The sequence below is a fragment of the Pimephales promelas genome, chromosome 21 (assembly GCF_988280905.1).
Source record: "Pimephales promelas chromosome 21, fPimPro1.hap1.1, whole genome shotgun sequence".
Lineage (NCBI taxonomy): Eukaryota > Metazoa > Chordata > Actinopteri > Cypriniformes > Leuciscidae > Pimephales > Pimephales promelas.
In genome coordinates this window covers 11,872,770-11,891,895 of record NC_142789.1, presented here as the reverse complement: position 1 = coordinate 11,891,895, position 19,126 = coordinate 11,872,770, and the positions used below count along the sequence as shown (strand labels likewise).

Below are 19,126 nucleotides of genomic sequence, written 5' to 3'. Positions count from 1 at the left end.
GTGGCAGCGTTGTCACGCAGCTCTACTCCAAAACTCTGAAACTCAGACTGAGCGCAAATGAAGCATCGCAACCTCGAAACTTAAAAAAAGCCTGGTGGGCGGGCCTTCTGCTCTTGCCCAATGCTTCGCTGTCTGCTGACGTACAGTCCAATCACAATTCGTAATTTACTGGAAACATCAGACATGGGATTGACCGACTGCTCCGCCAATGACGAAAGCGCACAGGATACGCAATAAGGATGCACGGCTCTCTGGTCAGAAGCCCAAACAAACCAAAGGTGCGACGAGACAGCGGGGTTTACCACAGAGCTCGCGCCGCGCTGACATGTCATCTGCGCGGTTCAATGGTCCGAGCCGCGCGGCCGATTCGTCAACGCATCAGACGTGTTTCCTAGCAACACTCAATGGTCAGCGCGGCGCGAACAATCCTCACCAGCGCTGCGCTGACCGATTTAAACAGCAGTGCAAACCATACATAGCCTAGGGCCTACATGCAAATAAATGTACAATAAAGAAACCCCTCCTTCCTTACAAAAAATTGGTTCTCTGCTGAAGTTTAGAAGTTTTTCCTACAGAAGACAAAGAATAAGAAAGACAAGATGAAATGCATATTTCTTATATTTATTATCTTTAATAGTGTTAGTAAAGAGTAGTGCTGCGGAAAAAGTGTCCCTCCCAAATTGAATACACAGTAGGCTATGTGTGAACTTGGATGCACACACACACACACACACTATCTATCTATCTATCTATCTATCTATCTATCTATCTATCTATCTATCTATCTATCTATCTATCTATCTATCTATCTATCTATCTATCTATCTATCTATCTATCTATCTATCTAGCTATCTGTCTGTCTGTCTGTCTGTCTGTCTGTCTGTCTGTCTGTACATACATACATACATACATACATACATACATACATACATACATACATACATACATATATATATATATATATATATATATATATATATATAAGCATAAAAAGCTTAAAGTGATACTACAAATGATGGCTGAATGCAAAAGCTTACTACAATAATAATAAAATACATTACCTGAACATAAACTGTCTGATATAATTACCAGAAGGTTAGCGTGCTCCTCAAGACGACTACGATATTGAAAGAAGTTTCTGCTTTGTGCAGCTCTTGTAGCAGGTCTTCAAAATATCGACGCACAGCACTACTCTTTACTAACACTATTAAAGATAATAAATATAAGAAATATGCATTTCATCTTGTCTTTCTTATTCTTTGTCTTCTGTAGGAAAAACTTCTAAACTTCAGCAGAGAACCAATTTTTTGTAAGGAAGGAGGGGTTTCTTTATTGTACATTTATTTGCATGTAGGCCCTAGGCTATGTATGGTTTGCACTGCTGTTTAAATCGGTCAGCGCAGCGCTGGTGAGGATTGTTCGCGCCGCGCTGACCATTGAGTGTTGCTAGGAAACACGTCTGATGCGTTGACGAATCGGCCGCGCGGCTCGGACCATTGAACCGCGCAGATGACATGTCAGCGCGGCGCGAGCTCTGTGGTAAACCCCGCTGTCTCGTCGCACCTTTGGTTTGTTTGGGCTTCTGACCAGAGAGCCGTGCATCCTTATTGCGTATCCTGTGCGCTTTCGTCATTGGCGGAGCAGTCGGTCAATCCCATGTCTGATGTTTCCAGTAAATTACGAATTGTGATTGGACTGTACGTCAGCAGACAGCGAAGCATTGGGCAAGAGCAGAAGGCCCGCCCACCAGGCTTTTTTTAAGTTTCGAGGTTGCGATGCTTCATTTGCGCTCAGTCTGAGTTTCAGAGTTTTGGAGTAGAGCTGCGTGACAACGCTGCCACAAATCACGCGAGTCGCAAGCTCGCAACTGTGAGGGCGTATCTCCGCGAAGTGGGTGTTGTGTAAACTCAGCTCTGAAAAATATGCTGCAAATGTAATGTAAAGTAATAAGTTTCGCCCTGTCGACCCTCAGTTTTCAGAGTTTCATAACTTTTTTCACCTATTCGCACACCAGTTTTCAGATCAACATTTACAAGGTTTCAAATCTGGAAAACAAAGTAAATACAGTGGGAGAACGCTGACAAATTTGAAACTCTGAAAAATTAATGTGCAACACCGTAAAAAAAGAGTGTTGCACTTGTGAAGAGGGAAAACTCAAAAATAAAATTATGTTTGCAGAGATTTTATTTTTTTAATCACTTTTCAAGCCTGCAAAACTATGTTTTCAGAGTTACAAACCTGTTTTTCACTCATTCGCACACCAGTTTTCAGATCACCATTTGCATGGTTTTAAATCTGGAAAACAAACTAATACAGTGGGAGAACACTGACAAATTTGAAACTCTGAAAATTTGTTTGCGCAACATCGTAAAAAAATGTTGAAGTTCTGAAGAAGGAAATCTCAAAAACAACATAATGTTTGCAGATATTTTTTTTAATGTTTTTATATTTTGCAAGCTTGCAAATCTTATTTTTCGATCTTGCAAAACATTTTTTTGTAAGATTTTGAAGTTTTGAACATTTAGTTTCAACCTTTCAGAACTTTATTTTCAGTTTTGAATCATGGCAGGATTTTAATCCCATACGTGTTAAGGTGTGGTGAAAAACTTAACATCTAATTTTGTATATTCTTGATCAATTGAACATGTGAATACATGTTTGAAAAAAACAAAAAATTTTTGATGACTTGTTGGGTTTCTGATACTGCACTAAACCGGTTTAAGTCCTACCTTTCAGAACGAAAGCAGTTTGTTGCTTTAGATGGTTGCAGGACTGAGGCTGCTGTGAAATAATCAGGCGTTCCTCAGGGATCAATTTTGGGCCCTCTACATTTTTCCACTTGGTCATCTTTTAAGATCACATGGTCTTTCATTTTTATGGAGATGACACCGAGATTTACATACATTCAAAACCTGATAATAATGTGGCAGTTGCCTTTCTGTCTGAATGTATTTCTGATATATATATATATATATATATATATATATATATATATATATATATATATATATATATATATATATATATATATATATAAATGGTTATGGTCATTGGTTCACCCCACTTCGTAAAGCTGGGTCATAACTTTAAATGTGGATGGCTCTGTTTTAGAATTTCAAACAAAATTAAAATATTTGCGGGTGATAATTTAACATTTGATCCTAATTTAGCATTGATCCTCATGTCCAGAATACTGTCAAGTTTTCATCTTAGAAACATTGCCAGACTATGCTATAATTTCCAGTGGCTGAAAAGGGAATTAACATTTTGTATTTCCTTGCATGGATTATTGTAATGATCTAGGCTACTGTAGGTTTCAATAGCTACTCTAAACAAATTACAGTTTGTTAAACATTCTGCCACCAGAATCTTGACTAGGACCAGGATCATATCACTCCTATTTTGGAGTCCTTACACTGGCTCCCTGTAAGGTTTCGTGTTGATTTTAAAATTATCTTGCAAGGCTTTGCGTGGTTTGGCTCCTCATATTTGTCAGAACTCTTAATCCTCTACATACCAACGTGTGATCTCCACTCCTCTGAAGCTGGTCTTTTAACTGTCCCGCCAACTCGTTTAAGATTTATGGGTATAATACGTTCTCTTCTTTTGCTCCAAAACTATGGAACTTTCTGCCGTTCGAAATCTCTTAGTATTTTTAAGTCCCCCACAAAACGTATTTCGGGTAGCTATTATTTGATTTATTTGACTACTTCTCTCTATTGTGTTCTTTACGTTTTGAATACTTTTGATAACATGTTTTCATTTTTGTATTGTATATCTGAATGTACTTTCAGATTTTGTGAAGCACTTTCAGATGTAACTTTTGAAGGCGGTATAGGAAACGGTTTATTATAGTACCAAAGCGATCAACATCAACTGCATATTTGTGTTTGTTTGGATTTCTATGAGTTTGTCCACACACAGATTTACTTAGCTATCAAAATGGAGACATTCAATAGACTTAATGGTTTTTATACTGTACAAACTGTATATTTTCTCTCCCCTTACACCCCTCACGCCAAACTTTCTGCATTTGTACATTTAAAAAAAAAAACTACTTTATTTTATAATTGAACAAGATTTATAAATGAGGATGACCCTGAAGGTCACTTCTGGGTAAAAAATTGCCCCCAAAATATAGTTAGGTACACACACACACACACACACACAGATGTGCGCACAACTCTCTCAACTGTGAACAAGCATGACCTTGTTGCTATCAACATATCAACTATCATCAGTTGTTGTTAACATCAAATTTACATTAAGCCTGGATCATTTCATGTCAACAACATTTTAGATCCGGCTTACACATAATTTAGCTTTATTTTAGTTTACTGTAATGTGACAAATTCATTTTTAAAATTACAAATTTTAAATGTAGTCTCTAAATGAATATGATTTCATTAATGTATAATTCAAGAACTTTTTAGTTGATCTGAGAGATACAAACACACACAACCTATAGTGTAAAACCGTTAAATGCTTTCTGCCTTATCTGTCTTACTGTGAATGAAGCAGTTGTTGTATTTCTCATCATCTCAGTTCATAATTATTAACAGAACATTAAATAAGACTGTGTGTACATAAAAGTAACGATTGGTTTCTCAATCTGGAATCTGAACCTGATATTTCCTGCCCAGAATAGTCACAAATGGAAATCTAGAGATCTGTTGGAATACAAAGTCATTAGGTTAGTGAGTGAGACAGAGCGCTGGTGCAAAATGCTTGTCAGAGAGCGTTGTTATTTCTGGCTGGGTTCACGGCAAACAGTTGATCTTGATAAAGAATACGAGTAATGTGGAAAACCTGCTGGGTGACTGCCAACTTTCGATATATTTACCCTGTAAAGACAAATGAAATACATATATATATATATTTTTTTAAATGGAGCAATTTATTGAACCTTTATAATTCAATGCAATAGTGATTGAGAGATATAAAAGGCTTTAGGAATTTGTGTCAAACATGAGGCTATGGTTAGTACATTAGAAAATGTTTACATTTACTTCACTAAATTAAATAAGGAACAACCACAACCCTCCTATAACAAGGGGTTTGGAAAATGGATGGATAAATGACACAACACAATGAATTATCTTCCACCACCAGAACAGTGCAAAACCACCAGATGCTATTAATCTTCCCAAGTCTGACACAATCTATTTCATAATGCACCAGCATCTTGCAAAAGTTAATTCCAACACAGGAATCCAATGCAAGGGGGGGGGGGCGTACCCCTTGGAAACAGCCGCCATCCTTCAGCATTATGTAATCACCCCCCAACTGATGACTCATCACTCGCAGGAAACATTGACCAGCAGAATTTCGAAGGTCTGTTCTAACTCAAACCAGCACACACTGCTCAAAACTGCTGCTCTTTAATGAGCAGAAGACGCTTAAATGTGCAGTCTATGAAGATGCAACACACGCACACATACAGTATATATACAATAAATTGCACTTACAGCACACTGCATATTAATTTGTTAATGTTAATTTCAACATTTGCTAATACATTATGAAAATCAAGTTGTACTTGTTAACATTAGTTAATGCACTGTGAATGGGAACAAGCAATGAACAGTTGTATTTGTATACAGTAAAAATACAGTAACAAATGTATTGCTCATGGTAAGTTCATGTTATTAGTACATAAAATGAAACCTTATTGTAAAGTGTTACCATATATATATTTACAAAGAGAAGTGATATTATCTAGAGATTATTGGATGATTTCATGTGTACTTACAGAGTTCTTACCTAAGAAATTTGTTAACATGGTAACTACATGGGTTAAGGTTAGATTTCAAAGTTATTACCCAGTTATTGAAATGACTATAATAAGTACATAGTATGTACATAGGGAACAGGATTATAAAATAAAGTCCTACCCACTTTAATTCTAAAAGCTGCTCTATGTGTGTGTTCGTGTGACCGAAAGGGGCATGGACACGTGCTTGGCAAAAGTTCAGGAAACACTGAGTTGCTCCTGCACAGAGCCTCTTAAAAATGTTTACACAAAAAAAAGGTACCGCACTCTGCCAAGACACTCCCAAGAACAGGGGAATGGAAACTGAAACACGCTCTTTCAGTAAAAACAGGAGGGAGGAGACTTTTGGTTTTTCCCAAAAGCGAGGATAACCTCCATCTGATGTCACGTTGCAGCAAGCCGTGTGTTTGGAGTGCTGAGGAACTGGACGGCAGGTCCCATCACCGGGAGCAGAGCCACTCCCCTTTCCTGAGCTGAGCTTGGAGGGGAAACCCACGCTTTAAAAGTTTCATTTCACTAGCAGAGAGTCTTCGCTGGGCTCACACCAACCAGCTCACTCTTTACGGATATCTCCAGCTTGAAAGCGACTGCCTGTCTCAGGATGGCAAGCTCCAAATCTTCTCAGACTACTCGTAACATTGTGATCGCCTGCCTGGCCCTGTGGTCCATCATCTCGCTTGTCATTATTGTGGTTTGGGCCACCTCGCCTGACATGAAAGGAGCCAGTCAGTGTCGCAAGGAGATGCAAGCCCTAACAGAGAGGCATGAAGGGGCAAAAGTCGTGTGGAACAAAGACCGAAAAGCCCTTGAAGAGCTGGTGAGACAGGGATGGAGGAACCAGACTGCCCTACAGAAGCAAATCGACCAGAACAAAGAGCAAATACAGATTCTGAATATCTCTTTGAACGTCAGCCAGCAAGAAAATGTGAGTTCATCTTCTGGTTTCAGCTTCATAAGCTGTTTCTTCTAGTACGATAACAGGTCGTGGAGTTATGATGACACCCAGATATGTTTTCATTTTTGAACATTTTATGAAACTCAGACATGAAACAGGTTTTGTTTTGCATAACGAGCCACAACGGGAAGTCGTGGACAGTTTTAGTCAAGTTAAATCTGAACAGTTATGCAAATATCTAACAAATCAAACCAATGAGGGACCATGATATCAATCATAGCCCTTCCTGGAATTTTTTTTTCCTGATAATGTGTTCACATTGTCTCTGGGCCTATTATGTTTCTTCCAAAAAAAAAAAACATTTTCTTTTATTTAAGGGTGTTGTATTGTATTAAAAGAGGTTCTGTCTTGGTTTTGTCAAATGCCGTTTTTGACCTTTGGAGGTTGTGGCGTTCACTCACACACCCGTGAGATCTGACGGCCACACCTTTATGTCTTAGTGCGAACCTCCAAGGCCAAACCTCACCCCGGTTATGGACTTGTTTTTAATAAACCTTTTGTTTCTCCGCAGGTCATTCTGAATGGAAACATCACTGTCTTGGAGAGCAAGATTGAGGAATACAAACTCATCGAGGGAAACCTCACTACAGAAATCAGCCTGCAGAAAGGTAGGAAAATTCAAGTCAGAGTTTTCCCTCTCATCAGAGGAGCCATGAAAGGAGCGCTCTCTCCCTCTGACGATATTCTTAGATGAATTTTCCCATGTAACCATAGAAACTCGGAAGAGACAGCAAATAAGCAGGACTTGTTTTTGTGAGATGGAATTCTCTACATTGGCTGTTATAACATGAAGAGCGCCAACTAGCGGTATCATTTCAAGAAAACGCTTCTATTTTTTGGTCAGATTACTAATGTAAACCCGAATAAGTTCTCAAAACTCAAATAATTTGAGGTTATCAGTTACATACACTTTTTCAGAAATTCAGAAATGTAACATTTAAGTAAGCAGAACTTGCAGCTTTTTATTTTATACTCATACATTTTAATTGCTCTTAACTTGAAATATTTGAGTAAGCTTATTCGCGCACAATTTAAAATGATCATATAATTTTAATTTAAATACTTTTAGATGTGGAAACTTGGCTAGCTTTAACCAGCTAATTAAATGAATACTACATAGCTAATTGGTAACATGGCAATATCCTCACCACCTCCCCCCCCAAAAAATGATCTCTTCTAAACTAGCATAACAAAACATTAAACTACTTAATCTGTCACTGAATATTAATCTGGCACAAAAAGCATTATATAACACTTAATTTTAGCATTTACTCTCTATTTTGAGTGTCATGGCAAAGCATGCTGGGAAATAGAAATCCCAGTTTCAGTTAAATTTAAGTTTATTTAAATTAAATGAAACAAGTTAATGAAATTCAAAACGATGAAACAATTTAACCTAAAATGTGTCAGTTTTGTGAACTCAAAAGTTCTAAATAATTCTTAAAGTTAATTTGATGGGACTAATTTGTATAATTTGAGTTGGCTCTACTCAAACCAATTAATTATTTTGAACGTTGGGGTTAAAATTAGCATTTATGTATTATATTCGCAGGAAACTTTGTCAATTTCAATATTGTTTCTAAGGCTTGGGGTAAGTAAGATACAGTAAAATTCTCTTTTGCTGGCCAGACTGCATTTATTTGATTAAGAAGACAGTAAAAAAAGTCATATATGAAATATTATAAATATAACTCTTTCTACTTTAATATGTTTTAAAATGTAATTGATGGCAAAGCTGAATTTCAACAGTAATCTAAATTATTCTAAACATGGCAGATTTGGTGCTCAAGATACATTTCTAAATTTGACCATGAAACATAATAATGAACAAAAGTTGTGCTGCTTAACATTTTTTTAATGAATAGAAAGTTTAAAAGAACATCATTTATTTGAAAACATTTTTTGTGTCTTTAAAGTCACGTTTGATCAATTAAAATAAATGAATCATTGCTGAATAAAAATAATAATTTCTTTTATACAAACAAACAAAATCTTTACAAGCCCCAAATGTTTGAAAGGTGCAATTGTGTCAGGATAACAGAATTTAAAGGATTTTGCTGCTCCTTGTATCATTATTTTGGTATATTATTGGTATATTTGGCTTTATCTGGTCTCCCAGCCTGCATGAACCAGACTGATGTTTTGGCTGGTTTTTAGGTGGTCACACTGGGAGACCAGTTGGCTACCCAGTAAAACCAGCTAAAACTCCACTTGGCCTGACTCGTTCAACATCTAGACCAGCTAAACCAGGGTGGGACTATCTACAACCAGAGTGACCAGGCTGGGAAAACATCTTAAACTAGTTAAGAACACCATAAGCAAGACCAAGATCAACTCAAACCAGTTTGGACCATTACAAATTTGTCAAGACCATAAAACCAACTTAGGTTGTTTTTCTCAGCAGGGAACAGTCCTGTTTATCACAATTAATATTGAGATTTTCAAATCCAGAATATTGTTTAATTTTTAAAGGATTTCCTGACCTACTAAACAACTGCAGGAAACGACTCCTGAATGCATGAGATATGGAAATAACAGGGAATACAAAAGCGAGGGAGACTGCACTGATAAAAATCACCCTGCTCGGCCCTTGTACCCGCTTGATAAAGCGGTTATCTGGAAAAGATTAGTTGACTTTGGAAACGACAGTTTCACAAAACAGGATAGGTGTGATGTCTAGAACATTTCACACCAAGGCCAAATTTTTACACCAGTGTCAAATTTGAGACAAAGCAGCAAGCGGACAACTCTAGCAATCTACAGTTCAAAATAGTGCTCTGACATCACCAAGGCCACTTTAAGAAACAAACTGATAAGTTACACCGTGCCTAGACATTGCCTTATAAGCCAAAACATGGACAGTTTTTTTTTTCTCAAAGAATGTTTGGCATATTGTTTGAAAAGGAGAGCTAACATTGTGAGAGGCTATGGCATTACATAAAATATTTGAGTACAAAACATTATGAGTTGTAATGTCTGAAGCAAGTTTTTCCATTATCGTTTCAGACCAGATTGAAGCCCTGGAGCACAATTTAACCCTGAAGGCCCAGGAGTTGGCATCTTGTGAGGCTTTTCGCCTCGCTTCTAAACAGCTCCAAACTGCCGCAGAGAGACAGACACAGGCCTGCGAAACCACAAAGCAATATTTACAGAAGCAACTGTAAGTCATACAGCATCTCTTCCATGGCTTAGAACTCAATTTCATCACTCGTGGAAGAGTTCTTGTTTTATTAAAGCATGTTGAATGTCTAAATCAGAATATAAAGCATGCGGTGTGAAAATACCCTGGAAAAATCTTGCATTACCGCGCATTTATTGGTGCTGATGAGATTAAACTACCGCATTTTGTTGCTGAAATGTTTTTGTTTGATTTGATCACAGCATGAAGTGCAAAGACGTGGACCACCACGAGCATCAAGTTCATGTTGATCCCAATGGCAACGGAGCCCAAGGAATCACCACAAGTAGTTTTACACTGGCCGTGATTGTTTGCCTCAGTCTGCTTTTGGTACCATGTAAGTTTAATTGAGTCATATTCGGAATATTTCTGCTGTGTCTGTTGATGATGAAACCGCATCATGTGTGTTAATGAGACTCTGGTTTATTCTCAGAGACGAGAGGAAGGCTGGATGGTGGATTATTTGGGTACACGTTTTGGTGCAACACTGTTCTGAGGACACTGCACAGGTGCACTTGTAACCCTGGACTTAAAGCACATTTAAATCTACATTTGGAATGCAAAGTGAAGATGCAAAATTGATGATAATTGATGAAGTCAATGAAGGTATTTGTGTTGGAAAAATTTTTTGGTGCCATGTAAAAAAATATTGGTTAACAACATGGAAAATGCATTTACGTTATTCAACAAATGTATGCTGTAGTTCATTGGTGGTAACTTTTTTTTGTTTTGTTATTTTTTATTAGGGAAAAAATATATGGATTTTATCGTCTAGATGTTTCAGATTTTTATTTATTTTTTGTTTGGAATAACCAGGCTTATATGCCAAAGAGATATTGATGTTAAAAGCTATTTGGAAATTTGATCACACTGTTTTACCACTGTCTTTTTTTTTCTTCTTCTTCTTTTTTTTCAAGGAATTTACAAGGATTTTTGGAAAGCTATTTTTGAATAAATTTACAATGTTGTCTCTTTAATTTTGACTTGATAAAAGACAGTCTTTATTGGGAGTAACCTTTCCATCATCATTGCTTTGTGTGTCAACCTTTTTAACAAAATCTGATGAAAGAGCTCACAGAGCATGTTGACTAGAGAGGGAGGGGGTGAAAAAACAACAACAACACACACACACCACACACACACACACACACCACACCACACACACAGAAGAACAACTTTCAATCAAACCATAAAAAACCCCATCTACTTTCAAACTCAACCATTATACTATGGTAACTTTGTATCATACAGCTGTCCTTGAAATTAGAAATTGTCATTAAAAATAGAAATTAGAAATTAAGGCTTTTTTTTCCCTGAAAGCTATAATTTTTGAATAATATCATGTTTTATTTAATTGGGTATAAAGATAAAGATATAAAGTAAATAATATTTGACTGTTCATGTGATCTCAGCATGTTGGCCTCCTTATTCCTTATTTTAACATTTGTTTCACATTGGTTTTAGTTTTCTATTTTTATGAATCATAACTTGAAAAAAAAAAAACCACACAAAAATATAGAAAGATTACATGAATTTTGCAATTAAATGAAATTATATGAATAAGGTAATTGTTATGCATGCTAAAAAAATATTTTAAATATTTTTTAACTGGTACAGGGTATATATATCTATATATATATATATATATATATATATGAAGAGTTCAGATGCAAAAGCCTCTAAATGCCATTTGAAATTTTCTTCTTTAATGATGATTTTTATCAAAATTGTATATTTAAGTTCAGTAATTTCACTTAAATAACAATTAATAGGTAATTATCATTGCCATTTAAGTGAAATTACTGAACTTAAATATACAAGTTTGATAAAAATCATCATTACAGAAGAAAATTTCAAATGGCATTTAGAGGCTTCTGCATCTAAACTCTTCATATTTAAATCTTTAAACCTCTCATTTAAACTAGCTATATCTTATATTCAAGATACCTTATCATTCTACATTTTTGACAGCACATAGCTTCTAATCAATGCACCAGTTAACCTTTACAACACTGCTTGTAAGCCGTGTAAAAACATTAGCTGATCTTCGCATTAGTCTGAAAAAAAAAAAAAAAAAAAAAAGGTGCTGAATGAAAATGCAAATTCAATCTCTGGATGGCACTTATGGATCAGCAGAAATATCCATTTCTCTGGTTACTTCTATAAACAAAGCGGCAAGATTGTAAATTGTAATATTTTGACAATAAATTCAAAGTCGTGGTGTTACGACGATAATAAAGTTGTAATACTTTGAGAACAAAGGCAAAATTACAATAAAAGTGTAGAAACAATATGTGATTAAATGTTCAATGTAATTAAAAAAAGTAAAAAACAGTGGTATCGAAACCACAAACTTAGTTTTGCTAGCTCTATGCTCCACGAATAAAGCTACAGGTTATGTACAATATAACACAATAGCATATCTTGGTGGTCAGTCAGTTCATCCGTGATAATCTCACCGCCTGACAGCAACAGAGCAGATTACAAGAGGGCAACCACACAGCCTGAATGAAAGGGCAGAACACATTTGCTTTTGACAGGTATATTCTCACACCTCATTGTGTTCAACTTCAAACACAAGCAGATGAAGGTTTCTACGCCCCTAAGGGACATGGTGGTGGAAAAAATTGGGATGGGATTGTTCTAATATTTTGCGTTCTCTCACAAACCTTTTGTGTTCCCCCAAGAAACTTTGTGTTCCCTCGCAAAACCTGGTTCTCTCGCAAAACTTTTGTGTTCTCTCGCAAAACTTTTGTGTTCTCACGCAAAGATATTTGCATTCTCTTGCAAAACTTGGTTCTCTCGCAAAACTTTTTTGTTCTCTCCAGTGATGCGCGGGTCAATGTATAAACAAACCGCAACTGACCGATGTTTTCAACTACCCGCCCGCAACTCGGACCGCAAAAAAAAAGTAAATGCTCATCGGAGCGTTATTGGGCCATAGACGTGTAACAACACAGCATCGCAAGAAGACGTAGGCCTGGCCTACACATAACAAAGGCAAAGCCAGCACTTTGGTCATCATCTTTCATTATTTCAGCAAATGTCTCCCACACTTTTACTCTTTCTATTTGTGTATTTGCGGAGCTTCCACTCCCCAGTCTTCACCTTTTCTCTTGCCACCTCCATCTCTCTCTAGACTGTAGTGATCATAGATTTGGCCGGTTCGTGAACGAATCGTTCTTTTGAACCGGTTCTTTTTAGTGGACCGGTCGAACCTACACTAAATCGAACTGAATCGTTCGAAACAGTTTGCGTCTTGCGTCAGTGCTGATCCACAAGTTAGTTACTTACTTTCAGACATGCCTGACAGTCGCCTCCGAATCAAAATCAATATCCTGAATTCTATTTTACTCCAGTAACTCCAACAGTTCACTGAACCGAGACATGTTGGTGCCACTGTTGAGAAAAGTGATGAGCACGAGCAGCTGATACTGCGCATAGATACTGCGTACTACCGAACGCACAGGGACAGCGGTTCTCGAATCACTAGTATAGAACCGAGAACTGTTTAGACTGAGCTTGTGTGTTATCTTCGTGCCAGTTATTCAGCCAATAATGTGTAGGGCTGTATATTTCATCAAAAATTGTGTCCAGTACTAATACAAATGTTTAATTGGCATCTTTTTTCAAACGACCCGACCGACCGCGACCCGAATATCATTAAAAACATTTTTGGATGACCCGTAACTGCGGGTAACCGCGGGTGACCGCAGGCACCCGCTCATTTCGGATCAACCCGCGCATCACTGGTTCTCTCCCAAATATATTTGCGTTCTCTTGCAAAACTTGGTTCTCTCACAAAATTTCTTGTGTTCTCTCGCAAAACTTTTGTGTTCTCGCAAAGATATTTGCATTCTCTCGCAAAACTTGGCTCTCTCGCAAAATTTTTGTGTTCTCTCAGAAAAATATTTGCGTTCTCTTTCAAAACTTTTTGTGTTCTCTCGCAAAACTTTTGTGTTCTCTCACAAAGATATTTGCGTTCTCTCATAAAACTTGGTTCCCTTTCAAGGGACCTTCGAGCTGCATTGTCAAACACGATGGGAACGCTCTGCGTGATTGCGTCGTGAAGCGTCTGTACAATCAGTCCAATGAGAGAGTAGGACGTCTGGTGACGTCATTGACCAGGAAACTATAAAGCACCCTTGAGATCAGACCGCTACAGCTTCTGTTGCCTTCAGCAAGCGATCTCTGTACTCTGTCTCTGTCTATTTATTGTTGTCTGTCAAGCACACTATATATATATATCATTGGCGAATCAAGAGTTTAAGCGTTGTGTTGTTCCTTGCCCTCGTTTCATCACGAGTGGGGACACACATCAGCTTTGTGTGGCTTGTTTGGGAGTGGAGCATGGAGTTCTCGAGGGAGCTGACTGCGAGCATTGTGTGAAGCTTTCTATGAGAATGCTCCGCTCCCGCCGGGCGCTCTTTGAGAAGGACGGTTCGGTCCGCGTTCACCGAGGTGCGGGTCCCGCTGTCACCGAGGCACAGCATCGACTTTCATCTTGGGGTTCGCAAATGGATCTGGTAGCGGGGGCTTGAGTCAGGCCCCGCCTTATCTCAGCCCTCACCTGCTGGATCCAGTGCCTCTGCCCAGGGAGGAGCCCGCTCTACGGATTCTCCTTCCCGGGCTGAGGCACCAATGCTGACGCTATCCAGTTCCGAGGAATTGGATGTCGTCAGCGTTGATGTGGGGGATCATGATGTAAATTCGCCAGCTCATACCCCCGGTGATGAGGAGCTTTTATCACGGGCTGTAGCTAGATTAAATATCGACTGGCCAGCTGATGAAAGTGACAGTGTATCTAATAAAAGATGTTTACTTGATGAAAGATTTTTGTCATCTAAAACACTGCCTCCACGTCGGGGTTTACCATTCTGTCCCGATCTCCACACTGAGGTGGTGAGATCGTGTTTAACCCGCGGACATCTAATTATAGTAACATATTAGGTGCTGCTGATCATGGTTATGCGGCGATGCCTCGGGCTGAAGAGACGCTTGCGAGTTATCTCTCTCCCAAGTCATCGTCATCATTAAAAGCCCAGACGTTACCCACCAGACCATTAAAGTCTACATCCTCTCTGGTGGGTAAAGCATACTCAGCAGCAGGTCAGGCTGCGTCATGCTTGCACACAATGACCATACTGCAAGCATACCAGGCTGATCTGCTAAGGGAAATTGATGAACACGAGGAAGTGAGTGCTGACGCAATTCGAGAATTGCGTCGCGCAACAGATCTAGCGCTCCGTGCCACTAAGGAGACGGCCAAATCAGTGGGCCGGTATATGGCAGCCCTGGTGGCCACAGAGCGCCACCTATGGTTGAATATTTCAGAAATAAAAGAAAAAGATAGATCTGTTCTGCTAGACGCACCGATGTCTCCATCAAGTGTGTTAGGCAACGCTATCAACTGTGTTGTCGATTTATTTCAAGAGACTAAAAAACAGTCAGCTGCTTTTCAAAAAATCCTTCCTCGTCGTTTTGATGTTCCTATTAAATCTGAGCAGCCTCAGCCAAGTACTAGCTCCTCACACAGAACACGGCAAAGGCAAAGCGTTGCCGTCCGGGCACCTCTACAATCTTCGGAGCTTGGGTGGCGGTCACAATCCAGGTCAGTTAGGGGTAGGCAAGATCTGAGGACTGTCATCTCTAAGAAAGCCTGGAATAAGAAGAAGTCCTGACTCACAGGGGGTCAGACTTCTGAGGGTGGTCCCCTCCGTGGAGGGATGGTTTCAAGAAATCATTCCTCCTCGGCGCCCTCTGGGGGGCAATGCTCCAAGGAGTATCGCAGCGCTGCCACATTGGTTGTTCCCTGTCGGTTTGCCGTTTCAGGGCACCGAGGTGTCAGCGTCCCCATACGGTCCTCCAAGGAGGGTTGTAGAATGGTCAGTTCGGTTGTTCCCTGTCGGTTCGCCGTTTCAGGGCACCAAAATGTCCGTTCAACAAAATCCGGAGGCCAGCCTCGAGAGACTGGTCCCCTTAATGGATTTCATGGCAGCGTGAAAACTACTGCCGGATATTTCTCAATGGGTCCTGCATGTGATAAAAAAGGGTTAGAGAATTCAGTTCGGTTCTCAATCAAGTCTCTTCAAAAAATTTGGACTAAACCTCTCAATTAATTTGGAATAGATTTATAATCTCTTTATGAACTTTTAAAAGTGTAAAAGTAGTAATAGCATAGACTATCAATGGAGGGACAGAAATCTGTGTGTGTATGGATCATAAGCCAACAATATTATGCTGGTTAGAGGAGGCAGAGTGCAAAAGAAAAAGTCAAACTGCCAGAAAAAAGAAAAGAAGTTTGGCTTCTGCAAAACAGTAGAGACAAGTGGGACCGAGACAATAATGATAATACTTGTTGTACCTGCAGATTAACCATTTGATAGAAAAAAAAAAATAAATAAACATTATAGAAGAAATTATTTTATGAAAACAAAATGTATGATAGAATTTATGGGACTATTTATATATAACGGTGCTTTAAAAAAGCAAGTAAAGGAAATTATGGATCGGGGATCAGGACAAGTGTGACTAAAGTAAACAGATACTTTGTGAAAACAACTTCAAACATGTTGAATGTTTCAATACAGCTTGTGAAAATTAATGTTCTGCCAATGATAATGATGAAGATTATGATTTGGCTATTGTGATTGAATCCGCCACTTTTGGACTGTAAAAAGAATACTGAGAACTGCTTACTGTATCAGTGGCTGTTTACATTCCTGATTGGAACACACTGCTTCAAGGGTGTGCAGTAAGTTGTACTGCAGAGTCGTTTGCAAGCTCACAGTGGTCAAACTATAGGCAAGGTGTCTGATGCAGTAGTTGAGGCTTGAAACAAATTCACCAGATGACAGAGAGTGTTTTGATTGTGGTCAGCAGGGCCATTTAGCCCGTAATTGTAAATGTCCACATAAAAGGTGTCGGTGGAGTTGTCCATAATGCTTTCTGATTGGACTCTATTCACCAGACTACATCACTATCATCATGGATTAATGAATGAAATACCTGGCTAAACTGCAATTTTCTCAGTTTGAATCTGACTAAAACAGAAATCTTAATTACTGGTCCACCATCTCTAAAATATTACAAATGCTTCCTGGAAGCAGACAACACCCACACTGGCTCGGGAGCAGACGACACACACTCTGGCTCGGGAGCAGACGACACACACACTGGCTCGGGAGCAGACAACACACACTGGCTCTGAAACAGATGACACACACACTGGCTCTGAAACAGACGACACACACACTGGCTCTGAAACAGACGACACACACACTGGCTCTGAAACAGACGACACACACACTGGCTCTGAAACAGACGACACACACACTGGCTCTGAAACAGACGACACACACACTGGCTCTGAAACAGACGACACACACACTGGCTCTGAAACAGACAACACACACTGGTTTGGGAGCAGACGCAGACTCTGCTTCGGAGGCGGCCAGCTTGTCCCTAGACACTGGCTCGGAAGCGACCCTCTTGTCCGTAGACACAGGCTCGGAGTGTGGAAGTGACGTGACCAGACTCTGGATCGACCATCTTGTCCGTAGACACTGGCTTGGAGGAAGTGAGGTGAACAGTCTCTGAATCAGCAGACGTAATATGAACAGTCTCTGAATCGGCCATCTTGTCCGTAGACACTGGCTTGGAGGAAGTGAGGTGAACAGCCTCTGGATCAGCAGAAGTGATGTGAACAGTCTCTGAATCAGCCATCTTGTCCGTAGACACTGGCTCAGAGGAAGTGACGTGAACAGACTCTGGCGGGGCTGTCTCGGCGGGACGAGACTCTGGCGGGGCTGTCTCGGCGGAACGAGACTCTGGCGGGGCTGTCTCGGCGGGACGAGACTCTGGCTGGACGATGAGTGCAGGCTCGGCAGGACTGACGTGGATATACTCTGGCTTGGCGGGTACAGTGGGGTTGCAGCACTCCTTGTCTGCCAAACCCACAGTAAAGGTTGAGCCGCTCAGTAACAGGGCCAAATCAACATAAAATTCTAAAGTCCATTGAGGATTGTGCAGTGGCATGGTTGACTCGAGTGGCTGACATAGTCCCCCTCTAAAAAATATCATAAGACACACAGAATCCATTGAAGTGACATTTGCCAGTTCAATAAAGTCTTTTACGTATTCCTCTATGTGCCAGTCTCCCTGATGGAGATGCATGATCTGTACTGCTGGATCCATCCTGGTGAGTTATTCTGTTATGAAGCAGCAGGAAAGGAGGAAGCAGGATCCAAAAGCAAGTACAATTTAATTCAACAAAACAGGTAATCCAAAACAAACAGGTAATTCTCAGAAACTCAGGACAGGGACAAGGCTATAGCATGTACAATAACTCACAAAGACTGGACTAAAACACAAGGCTTAAATACAGGGACAAACGATCTAGATGGGATTACAAGGGGGCGTGGTTAATGGGAAAAACCTGTGAAGACTAATAGACAGACAGGGAACCACTAAACATGACAAGACAAACCCACACCGTGACACTTCCGCACTTGACCTTAAAAATATATCAAATATTCCATCAGTCACTGGTACATGCGTGTATCACATCTCGTATCGACTACTGTAATGTTCTTTTTTCTGGACTACCAGCACACTCTATATCACGTTTGCAATATATTCAAAGTTTTGCTGCAAGATTTCTAATTTACACTAAATCTGCCCATATCACTCCAATTCTGTTCAACCTCCCCTGGCTACACTTGTCTTCTCATATTACATAATTCTTCTGCTTACCTTCAAGTCACTCAATGGTCTTGCTCCTTCCAATTTCTCTGACTTACTTTCTCCTTTTCCCCCCCTTGACCTCTCCGATCTTCTGGCTGTAAACTCCTCTGTGAGCCAAGACTTCACCTTTCACCTATAGGTTGAAGGTCTTTCTCCGTTATAGTCCCTTAGCTATGATACTCTCTTCCCCTGACTCTTAGGACAACAATCACGCTGCATGAATTTAAGTCTAAACTCAAAACACATTTGTTTAAAGGTACAATATGTTTTTTATTGTGATTTTTGCAGTAAAATATCCAAAAACCACTATAGACCATTTCACAAGATGTAAACAACACTGGTCCAGAAGCACTTCCTGTTTCAGTTTTTTAACACTACACAAAAGCTGGGATAAAATACAACCAACAGAACATTTAAAACTGAATCAAAAAGTTAAACAAACATCTTTAAGATGTTTTCTTTACATGTGAAATA

General features: G+C 39.4%; 1 protein-coding gene across 1 annotated transcript; it reads left to right on the top strand.

Annotated features, from left to right (window-relative positions):
- The first annotated feature begins 6,245 nt into the window (after positions 1-6,245).
- LOC120467252 (uncharacterized) lies at positions 6,246-10,917 on the top strand. The gene is made up of 5 exons (XM_039656072.2): positions 6,246-6,699; positions 7,241-7,337; positions 9,736-9,889; positions 10,111-10,244; positions 10,341-10,917. Coding segments are annotated over exons 1-5 (711 nt in total). The 5' UTR covers positions 6,246-6,375; the 3' UTR covers positions 10,343-10,917.
- The last annotated feature ends 8,209 nt before the right edge of the window (positions 10,918-19,126 follow it).

Excerpts from the sequence above, each read along its gene's own strand:
- LOC120467252 (XM_039656072.2), top strand. The coding sequence starts at position 6,376 with ATGGCAAGCTCCAAATCTTCTCAGACTACTCGTAACATTGTGATCGCC. Across the intron at positions 6,700-7,240 it reads ACGTCAGCCAGCAAGAAAAT|GTCATTCTGAATGGAAACAT; the intron begins GTGAGTTCATCT and ends GTTTCTCCGCAG. Across the intron at positions 7,338-9,735 it reads AGAAATCAGCCTGCAGAAAG|ACCAGATTGAAGCCCTGGAG; the intron begins GTAGGAAAATTC and ends TTATCGTTTCAG.